The sequence below is a fragment of the Mus pahari genome, chromosome 7, assembly GCF_900095145.1.
Source record: "Mus pahari chromosome 7, PAHARI_EIJ_v1.1, whole genome shotgun sequence".
Lineage (NCBI taxonomy): Eukaryota > Metazoa > Chordata > Mammalia > Rodentia > Muridae > Mus > Mus pahari.
In genome coordinates this window covers 42,349,382-42,360,907 of record NC_034596.1, presented here as the reverse complement: position 1 = coordinate 42,360,907, position 11,526 = coordinate 42,349,382, and the positions used below count along the sequence as shown (strand labels likewise).

The window sequence follows — 11,526 nt, the reverse complement described above, 5'->3', positions numbered from 1 at the left end:
TGTGTGTGTGTGTGTGTGTGTGTGTGTGTGTTTGTGTGTGGTGTGTGTCTGTGGTGTGTGTGTGTGTGTGTGTGTTGTTGTTGGTGGTGTTGTTGTACACAATATGGCACATGTGTAGAGGTCAGAGAACAAGTTGTGAAAATTGGTTGTCTCTTTCTGCCATGTAGGCTCTGGGCATTGGACTCAGGTCATCAGCTTGGTAGCAAGTACATTTACTTGACAAGTTATCTAGCCAGCCCTAAAACAGTAGTGCCTCAGAATATTCTTTTCATTTACTTCCCTGTGTTTCTTCTTTGGATTGTTTGAATACTTCCATTTTTACTTCCAGTTTTACTGAAATCAAATTCATTTCCTAAACATATGCCAGTTCTCCTGTGTTAACTGAAGCCATCCATCTTTATGAAGCAAGACAGGGAAACTAAGGACACATCTACTGACAGATTAGCAGATAATGACAGCTGGTATATATGTGAAGGAATACTACTCAGCCCTACAAAAGAAGACAGCCCTATTTACAACATAACAAATCCAGAGGTCATTACGCTATATGAAATAAACCAGCATAGAAAGAAAAGTCGAATTATATATGGAATCTAAAGCAGTCAAACAGAAATACAGGGCAGAAAGTTCACTGTTAGAAGCTAGAGTTGCATAGACAGGAAGATGTTGGTCAAAGAGTACAAAGTTCTAATTTTAAGACAGATATATTCTAAATAGCTAATGTATTCCCAGCTGTATTAAGTGTCTTTACTGAAAACAGAAAATTAGTAATTCTTGTTTTTTGTTTTTTGTTTTTTGTTTTTTTTTTTTTCTCGAGACAGGGTTTCTCTGTGTAGCCCTGGCTGTCCTGGAGCTCACTCTGTAGACCAGGCTGGCAAAATTAGTAATTCTTAAGAGTTTTGCCACACCTGTATCTAGCTTCCATGTACCCATTTAAGATCATGGTTTCTTCGGGTTATATTGTTTTGTCAGTTTTATAATGGGTAATTCTAATCTTTTTGTTAGCTGCCCCTTGTTCCATATTCTTGCTCACTGAGCACCGGGCATCCCAGCTAATCAACTAGGGGCTCCCAGTGAAGTCTCTGATCTTGGCTTTCCCAAGGGTCTCCCTGCCTACCTTTCTCTGTAAACATCCACCAATGTTAACAGTAACCTACATATTACACTCCTAAACTACAAAACTTCCCTCTTCAAACTAAAGGACTTGCCTCTGGCTACAGATGTTTGTGGTTGTTAAGAGCTATTCACCTTTGACCTCCAACTGGCTCTAGTCACAGCTCAAGGGCATCTTTTCTCCACCCAGTACATTGCAAGCTTTCCAATCCTGGCCTTTGCTTGTGCTTTTGACCAAGAATTCAACCTTGACTCACCTGCCAGAGTAAACTGGTCTTCAAGAACCAGTTCTTTGTGAGGCCTTTCCTGACCTTGCTAAGCCAAATAAATGCTCATGTAGCATTTTGTTCCCACTCTTGGCTTGGCATCTCGCTGCCACAGTTTAGCCATGTGAAAAGCAAAGTCTTGTTTTACTTTTGTGATGCACAGTGCCATGTAAAAAATTGTTGTGCTACCTGTGCCAAGGAGACACCATTACCTGCTACACTGAGTGTTCAAATGCATGTGTGTGGTTTGGGATGTTGTTGTTGTTCAGCCCAAATAAAGGCATGAACTTTAAAACTTGAGCCTTTAACTTACTGGATCTGGTAACATCATCTAGTGAGAGTTGTTACTGGCTGTTGCACCTTGGGGCTTCTCTGCTCAGTCCTGAGGTGACCATGGTGACTGCAAATTAAGCTGTGTGTAGACTTGTCTCTTACTAATTTCTCCTCATTCCTGTATTAACTAAGTAGGATACAAGTCTGTTCTGGTGGCTGGTGTCCAGAGCATCAATGTCAAAGTTTTAGGATACAGGGATGGAGATTTGCCAGCAGTGGGGTGGGGGACAACTCCTACATCTACTTTGTTCAGGTCTGGGTTCACTTCATAGTTAAACCTTCATGGGGCTAGCTGCATGAGCTCCAGATGAAAAATCACATAAAGAGCCATAGAAATGAAACAAGAGCTGTCAAGCAAGGTAATTCTTATATAAATATTGAGTTTGAATCAAACAAGGGAATGGATCAAAATAAACTCCTGAAGATCCTAAAGCTCTATGTTCAACTCAGTTGTACTGAAGAAAATGGCAGGGAACCATTATGTATATGTAAGCCACTGCATTCAATATCCAGTATCACATGAGACATGATCATCTGGCCACTTTAATTCATCATTGTTAGATTAGAGAAAAAAAAAAAGAAATATCTTGGAAGAAAAATTTAGGATTATGAACTGTACTTGAATTTAAATATCATTATGGTAAAATAGCATTATTTTATGTAAACAACATTTAATTATTGTACTATTAAAATAAAAAAATATAAAAATATATTGTACTAATAAAATATAAAAATATAAAATATAAATATAATATTAAAATGTAAAAATATAAAAAATATAAAGATTCACCATTTTCTTATTTAAATATTATTTCCTATATTATCTGAAACCCATTAGATTTTATATTGAGAACTTAATCTAATTTTAGACATTCTGTCTTTAATTTTTATATTCATTAGTTGCCCAGAGTTGAATTTAGAAACATCAAATGAGAAACAAAAACAAATCTATTAAAATAGATTTGTTTTAGTTAAGCTTATTTACAGCAGAGTTTATTGTCTTGTAATATGATGAGCCAGTGTGGGGAGCTCTGACTGGCTTCACTGCCAGTCCCAGGGAAGCACAGGTTCTTGGCTGTCACTGGCCATAGCTGCAGGGACATGCTGGCCACACAGGATAGGGAACCAGGCTTTCGATGGAAGTCCTGGGTTAAACTTACACAGCATAGCTTGTCCTAAAATCACCCATCATTTCAGTGATACTTACACCAGGAAAGAGGTGTGCATCTACAACAGAGGGAGCCTACATAGGGTAGATGCTTTGAACGGCTACAACTTTGTTCTCTTAAGTCTAAAACCATAAATACAATTTAGGATGACTGAAAATTACTATAATTTTGATTCACTTTCTAAAAACTGATGTTATATGCTTTTGTAATTCATCAAGTTTCTGAATATAAGCAGTGTTTATAAGAAAACTGAAAATACATATCAAGTCTAAGCTCACAAGAGTGGACACACTCAAGACAAGACTCCGAGCTCTCTTGTTCTTTTCCCTCACTCCCGTTCAAACTCACCTGGCCTCTCACAGCCCAGGACAAGCCCTGACTCTGGTCAGTTCACTATTTTAGAGGCAGGCACATACCTATTCTCTAAAAGCAGACTCTGGTGGATCAATAGCCAGAGGTCAGAGATGGGAAGGGGGACTCTTTGGTATTGCCACAGGTGGAAGAAATATTACAAGTTATCAAACACCCTTCTTCCAGCAAGCATTTAGGACACAAAGGACTAAACTAAACTCTAACTAAAACTAAAGAAAAGATGCCACTCACTGAAGACCATTGGCTTCAGTTCAGGAAGGGAAGACTTGAGCAGTGAGTGAGAGGCAGGCGGAGTGAGACAGCTGGGCAAACTATGCAGACTGAATTGAAACTTTCACTTGTAGAGACTCGGATAAGTTATTTGGAATCACTAAATCAAAGGTCAAAAGGATAGTGTGTTGTAATGCTATTGAGTATTTTGTATACTGTGTCACCGAGGACGGTGGCCAGGTCAGGTGGCTACAGAAAGCTCAGCTGATCTATTCCTGGTAGGCTGCTTTCATCTAAGATTTGAATTCCTCATACATGGCATGGACATATGGAAGATCTGTGACAAATCCACAGTTTTGGTCCCATATGATCTAACCAAAATCATAATCTACAATTAGGATTTGCCCTGGGTATAAGACTTGAGAAAAAAAAATGGGAGAATTAAACATGTGACTTTCTACTTTTAAAACGGTGTAAAAATTAATTTGAAAGCCATGATTGACCCAGATCTTCTCCTTTTGGTGGTTCTGGGCACACTTTGGTTCCTCAGTTTACCCATGCTGCACTTCCCCACATTTAACATTGCAAAGTTCACACAGAGTAAAGTCATGCAGATGAATTATTTTACCTTTGCCTGCACCTACATCAGGTGGAGGAATACCAGCTTAATGAAGGGAAACAGAAACAGGACACTGTATAGTTAGATGTAACACACCCATGAGCATGTACACTTATTTTAAAAGCACTTATTCAACTGCTAAGGCATGCAGGAAGAATAAAGCCTATTTCATCAGGCACAGGGACAATGCATTGCTGTCCCAAAACTTAAACATTTCTTAAGGTTCATTATTCTAAGAAGGCTTAGGATGTTTTGAACCATTTTTTTTTGATAGAAATTTCAATTTCATGTGCTATAAAAGCTACTGAAGATAACCAATAACCGGATGAATAGTCGTTAAGCAATTTTACAGTTTAGAGACATGCAAAACCAGAAACTCTTCCACAATACTTAAAATACTTTTAGAATTTATTTATCTTGTATGTGTGAAGGTTTTGCCTGCATGTATGTACATATGTGTACTGCATGAGTGCCTGGCTCCCACCAAGGTCAGAAAAAGACAGCAGACATCCTGGAGTTGGATTTATTGATGGTTGTGAGTCATTATGTAGGTGGTGGTAACTGAATCTGGATCCGCTATAAGACAAAACATGTTTCGAACTACTGGGTTATCTACTTAGCCTCAGTTTATACTACTGATTCTTTTCATTGAATCAAAAACTTCTGAATGACTATTGAAAATCTTCAGTTTAATGGGACATTTTTTTGCTTTCTCTGCAGATGAAATACCAAAATCCAATGTTTATATCTAAGCATAAAATAAGTGTAGTATTTAATTATTGTTTGTTATTTCTTTCCAGAAAGTCTAAATCAATATATAGACAAGCAAATTATTTCCCGTGACTCAGGAGTAGAACTAGAATTATATATCGACACATATGTCTATGTGTGTACAGGCAAAAAGTTACATCAAACTTTGAAGTTGTGTGATGAATATTGTTATTTCTTACTCCCATTCCAATATGTTTTAAAAGAATATTTCTTTCTACGTTTGTCTGTTTGCATGACTTTATGTATCTCATGCATTCCAGGTGTCTGTGGAGGCCAGAAGAGGGCGTCAGATCCTCTGGAACTGGAGTTATAAGCAGTTGTGAGCCGACGTATGGGTACTAAGAACTCTTTGCAAGAGCAATAAGTGCTCTTAAGCACTGAGCCATCTTTTTAGCCCTCTACTCCAATATTTTAATGTAAGTTTAGAGGTTTCATATAGGCTTTAAAAATAAATACCCAAACAGCTGGACAAAATAACTGATTTTTACATTCATTGGGATGAGAAATTACAATCAAGTATGTTACTAGATAAGATAGATATTCCATAAGAGAAGGAATACATTTTCAATGCCTTTTAAATTCCCCAATATTTGTAATTATATGGATTTTATACATACCCTTCTTACCTTCGTCCACAGTTGTTATGGCTTCCTCTGTGATCTGACTGCCTGACCCCACTGATGTCTGTGCATAGAAATAGAACTTGTACCGAGTGCTGAAATTTAAATTTTTCAAAGTCCAGCGGGTCTTGTTGGCAGGAATTTTTAAATCTACCAGAGGGCCTAGCTCGTGTGTGCTATTAACTGTCAATGAGAAATGACAGACAAGCACATTACCCATGAGTTAGTTGTCATAGGAATATTATTGTAAGATCATTGCTTCAACCAAAATTGGCCTTCCCACTATACAAGTCTTTTACAGTTCTTCTCGTGCATTGGCTAATATACCAATTACCATTTAAGTAATAAAATGTAACCTATAGTATGATATAAACAAGTGAAATATTTTTCTCGGTTGGCTTCCACACTAGGGAAATTTTACAGTTGAATTACAATAGCAGTTTTCATTTTGTCTTTGCTGATGGAGTTTGATACTGTTAATAACTCCAAATACGTCTCTTAGCATCCTGTGGTCAAGGGACTTCCTCTTTATTTTTTCTTGCTACATAATAGTCTCCTAGCCTAATGATAGGACACCTGTCCTTTCAGGACTACACTTAACAACCTGTATTATCCTAAATAGACTTTAATTTTCAATAACATAGACATTAGTTTTTCATAACAGGTGTGCTCTGAAGTTCTTTCTGGAATATTACTTGAAGGTATATATATATAAGTATTTTGAAATAACCCGCTTGTATGTTACAACAGGAGCTTGCTCAAAATCCAACATTTCCTTATCAAGGTGACTTACTTGGTTGATATTTTAAGATGTACTCAGTTAGGATGCCATTTGGGTGGCTTGGCGGGTCCCATTCCAAAGTGAGAGAGTCCAGTGTAGGATTAACAATTTTCAAAGATGAGGGAGCACTGGGGACTTTTAATAAGAACAAACAGTCAACACATTTAAAAAAACATTTCAAAATAAACACACTTCTCCTATTTATACAATTGACCTAAAGTTTGGTTTTCAGCTTAGTTTTTGCTTCAGCTAAAAATACATTATCACAAATATGTAGCAGAAACTTATTTCCTTTCTACTCTTATCTTTTTTCTTTTCTTTTTTTTTCAACTTTTTTTATTAGATATTTTCTTTATTTACATTTCAAATGCTATCCTGAAAGTTCCCTATGCCTTCCCCCTGCCCTGCTCCCCTACCTACCCACTCCTACTTCTTGGCCCTGGCATTCCCCTGTACTGGAGCATATAAAGTTTGCAAGACCTAGGGGCCTCTCTTCCCAATGATGGCTGACTAGGCCATCTTCTGCTACATATGCACCTAGAGACAGGAGCTCTGGGGGGTACTGGTTAGTTCATATTGTTGTTCCACCTATAGGGTTTCAGACCCCTTCAGCTCCTTGGATTCTTTCTCTAGCTCCTCCATTGGGGGCCCTGTGTTCCATCCTATAGATGACTGTGAGCATCCACTTCTGTATTTGCATCTTTTCAAAATACATAGACTGCCTTTATAGGGACTCAAACTATTTTAAAGCAGGCAGCACTTAACACAATTTGTAAAAGCAAATGGGTTGCTAAAGGAGGCCTTCCTAAGCAGACATTTCAGAGGGAACTGTGTTCTGGCCTGTACTGTCCTTCCACCCCTGCCTCCAAACAAACCAGGTGGCTCCACAAAGTCCCTGATGGGCTTTGGGTTGCCCAATGCCTGAGCTGTGCCTATTCCAAGAGCTCACAGCTTCCCAGGATCTGAAACTGAAAGCCAAGAGCCCCATATGTTGGCTCACCCCTACCCCAGCATGGAGGAGGCTCAAGGGCTTTCTTCAGGTCTCCTGGACAGAGGTTGGCAAATTATCAGAGGAAATGGGCCTAGTCTTCCATTTCTATCTTTAAGAGGCTTGGGGGCTGATCTTCATCGGGATGCTGCCTTTCTGCCATATCCCCTAGAAACCGATTAACACCACACCACCATAGCTCCTTCACTATAGCTGGAAACCAGACTATCAATTGGGATTTTGTGTTTTTCCCATCTCCTGGGTTGCTAAATCTTGGCAATGAAACCTTTTTTCAACCATATACATTTCTTCATCCTTCTGCTCCTGTCCTTTGCCCAGGCCTGCAATCGTGTCTGTCACAGGCTTCTAAACTTTAACCTAATTGGTTCTTCACTTCTAAAGATCATAGGTCTCTTCTCTTTTAAAAGATGTTGACGTGTTGCATGATTGTGTTGTTGCAGAAGGTTCACGGTATTCCTTAAATGTCTCAGCAGATCCTGAAGGGACCACCACAGCCTGCAGACTGAGAGCTTCTGCCCCACAAGTTAGTATCCATAGCATCCAAGATCATGCATGATGTGGGTCCTCTCCCATTGCCATATCTCTTTTCTCATCCTGGCTAAACAACTTGCATTTGGTAGAAGGATGCTATTTTAATAGCTTTGTGGCTTCAGACAAACTATTCTCCTCCCATTTAATCCCATTTATCTCTTCTTTGACCCCTTGAGCTATCCAAAGGCTATCTCACTGGTGAGAGATTACAGTGGAAAGGCTCCTTCGGCCTCAGCATCTTAAGCGCTGGGTGGGATTGCAGGCTCCATCACACCTGATATAAGACTTGTAGCCTTCTAAATCGGTACAACTTTATAAGATACAAGAAATCACGAAGGCACGTGAGCCAGCTCCAACTGATCGAAATATCTTCCTTTGGGGGTATTTTCTTACTTCTTCCTCCCATCGCTCACACTTTCCAGAGTTTGACACTTAGAGAAGATACAGAATGTGACTCAGCTCAGAAAGCTGATGACTCCCACACTACATTAGCAATGTTTCAGATACCTTACATGAAAAGGAAAATTTTAAGGGGAAAAAGGTATCTGGAGACAGCATTCTGCATTCTGAAGTTTTATGTGTGGCTTCCATTCATGTGTGAGTGACGTTTCTCCAGTTTTGCGTGTGCTGTGATTATTTCTAATCGTGCACTTTGCTTCCAGAGTATTCTTTCCATGGAGGGCCTTCTGTAGTGCAAAACCTTTCAGGATGTGCCACGCGCTCCTTGATCCCCGGGACGCAGCCATTCCTTACCTCCCTCTGGTGTATGGAAGCCTCTGTCCGTGCTGGCTGGGCCCTCCCCTTTCCCATTGACCACTCGGACGTTGAGAGCATAGTGACTGTATGGTTGTAGCCCTGGCAGCATGCCGTGCGTCTTGGTGCCCTGGAAGGTGAGGATCTTCTTCTCAATGTGGCGCCTGTTTCTTTTAGAGGAGCTCTGAGTCTTCCAGTAGTAAATCTGAAGTGGCAAGAACCAAAGTCAGGGACGCACAGGACGTCAATGTAACCACGATTACAAAACCAGCCGGTATTGAAAGCCTGCCAAACCCCGTTAGATTCTGGAACTCACATAAAAGGAGGAAGAAATAACCAACTCCACAAAGCTGTCCTCTGACCTCCACACATACACTGTGGTCGGGCCTCTCCCTTCTCACTCATCCTATGGACTTGTAGTAGTGCACAGGGGTGTGAGCACACATAATGTACCATTGTTTGTTTGTTTGTTTGTTTTAAGTTGAACTGCTGGTTTTCAGATAGATATCTCGGTGCGTTTTACATGAATATTAGTAAAACTAATGGATACTGGTTCTTAGCAATTGAGACAGAAGCCCACAGATAATGACAAAACTTTGGGCCACACAATAAATCTGTGTTTTTTTTCCTTATTGTGTTGGAGGACTATAAAAGAAATGAGTGAAATAGAATGGGATTTACTTGGTTTTCTCCAGAATGAGAAAAATGACCATAATAAATATTCCAGTATTTTACTTGTATAAATTTTGCTGCCTATTGTTTATATGTTCTTGTTAGGTTATACACACACAGCACATCATTTAATTTAATTCTCACCCTAGGGAGGCTTTTATTATTACTGTTTTTGTAGTACCACTGGGCTCATGGGCTAGCGAGGGATTCTTCCAAAGCTATAATGACCCTGTACTGTAGGTCTCAGGTTAGTTTATTAAGACACACTACCATCTCATCAAAAGTACTTTTACATTTTAGGCACAGGTTTAGAAAGATAAAAAGGTGTTGCCTAACTTTGGTCAAAAGGTAAGAACTTTTGTATATTTCATTTTCTTGAAGGTTTCTTAGGAATATAAAGGCATTGGTTTGGTTTGGTTTGGGTTGGGTTGGGTTTTTTCCCCCAAGATAAATTAGCATATGCAGAATCTGGTCACTATCAGGTGGAGGGGGGGGAATGAGAGAGAGAATATGGTGCAGTACAAAAAGAATCCTCTAGGGGTCAGTGTCAAATCAAAGTAGTGATGTAAGTGTACATGGGGTTCTCTAGGTATAGGAATAAAAATATCTCTAACAATGTTTCTGTGGTTTTTAAAATAAAGATAATTAATGATTATAGAATGACTCAGTTATGCAATATAGAGTCTTAAATTATGATCCGATTTACTAGTGTTCTCCACATTATTGTTAAAGTAGGTGTAATTTGTTACATTTTAGTTCTTAAAAAAAATCAGTCTGCCTTATTTCACTTATACTGTTCAGTCATCAGAAGGTTCTAAAAAGGTGGAAAACTTGTGAAATATAGAGGAAATATCGCTTTAACATGCTGGGTTTTTTGTTTGTTTGTTTTTTGTTTTTCTTAAGTGAGAATTCAAGTCAATTGTAGCTGGGTTCTTTGGGTGTGACTGGGAGCAGGGAGAAAATAATCTTGTGAAGTCCTAAATGCAGGAACGGACGAACCACATCATTTCAACCTAAAATGGTATATGTGACGAGTGGCCCTCACCATGGCCCTGCTACTAAGAACACAAAGTGTTTCCCTTCACCTACCCGGTACCCTTGTAAGTGTCCTCGGACACTCTTGGGAGGAACAGGGTCCCAGTGCACCTCTGCCAACGTACTGTTCACCACGTTGACATGTACATTTCCAGGAGCCACCATTGGAACTAGGAAGAAGATGAGAAAGGATGGCGAAGACTCAAATAGCTTTTATTTTTCTATTTCATGAAAAAAAAAATGTCATTACATTCAATAACTTTGGCTTGAGCTTGAAGCACACGCCACACTATATCAGAGAGTCCTGTCCTACAAACTGTTGATGGTTAACAGTTAGAATTTCATCATTCATTCATCTGATTCTATGAAAGCAACTTTAATACTGTGAACTTTCACTCCCCCCCTCACCCCATCCGCAAGCTCTGGATTCAGAATCCAGAACCGTAGGTGATAGGCAAGTGCTCTACCACCAAGCTATTCCCCTGTCACTCAGTCGCTATTTATCACATAGTAGGCCGTACAAATGCAGAGAAATAAGCAAAATGATTGTTACCTCTTGCTTGCTAACTTGGGTACCTCTGGAAATAGCCTCAGTTTGTACCTTGGGAGCTCTGTCCATCTAGGCAAGAGTAGAATGCATGGGCAGGGGACACTTACGGTCTTCTCCAGAATGCCCCATGACTGCAGCTGGCTCTGGAGCAAACCCCACATCATTCAGAGCTTGAACTTTTATCAGGTATGGGACAAAGGTTGGTGTGCCAGAAACAATGTATTTGGACACATTGGCCACAACCACAGACGTCCACTCATCGTCACCATCTTTCTGGCGCCAGCTCACTTTGTACTGGAGGCCGGGCCCATTCGATTGAAAACCATTCAGGGGCTATGAGAAAAGCCAAACAGAATGACTGTACAGCCTTTTACAGGAATAACAAGTCCAGTTCCTAGATGTAAGTAAGTGCATGCTGAAACGCTAAAATATAAGCTCTTAAATGCCCACGTCTCCAGGGGCCTCTTCCCTTCTCTCAAATGTGATGAGATCCAGAGTCTGCTTCTCTGTGTCAAAGGCTGTAAATCACAATTCTAAAGTAGCAAAAAACACATAAACCTTCAAAGCCTGGCCCCATAGTAAGTGTGGGTGACTCTTAAAACGCTTTAGTTATCTAGATTTACTTTATATATTCCTGTTTGTGTCATAGCTCATCATTGTCCACCAAGAGATGGAAACTTACAAACTACTTTTCTATTAAAAATTTGGGTCGGGCATGGTGG

General features: G+C 39.6%; 1 protein-coding gene across 37 annotated transcripts in view; it reads right to left on the bottom strand.

Annotated features, from left to right (window-relative positions):
- Positions 1 to 11,526, bottom strand: part of Nrcam (neuronal cell adhesion molecule) — a 266,233-nt gene that overhangs the window by 23,753 nt on the left and 230,954 nt on the right. For 16 of the 37 annotated variants that reach the window (XR_003844257.1, XM_029541069.1, XM_029541067.1 and 13 more), the window contains 6 exons: positions 10,912 to 11,137; positions 10,309 to 10,424; positions 8,548 to 8,752; positions 6,267 to 6,389; positions 5,471 to 5,656; positions 4,092 to 4,127 (listed from right to left, as the gene is read on the bottom strand). Coding sequence is in view for 36 of the 37 variants with exons in the window: in XM_029541069.1 (XP_029396929.1) it covers positions 4,092 to 4,127; positions 5,471 to 5,656; positions 6,267 to 6,389; positions 8,548 to 8,752; positions 10,309 to 10,424; positions 10,912 to 11,137 (892 nt within the window). In the remaining variant the exon portion in view is untranslated. The remainder of the gene's footprint in view (positions 1 to 4,091; positions 4,128 to 5,470; positions 5,657 to 6,266; positions 6,390 to 8,547; positions 8,753 to 10,308; positions 10,425 to 10,911; positions 11,138 to 11,526) is intronic. The other 21 variants (XM_029541074.1, XM_029541077.1, XM_029541094.1 and 18 more) reach the window with 3 other exon arrangements.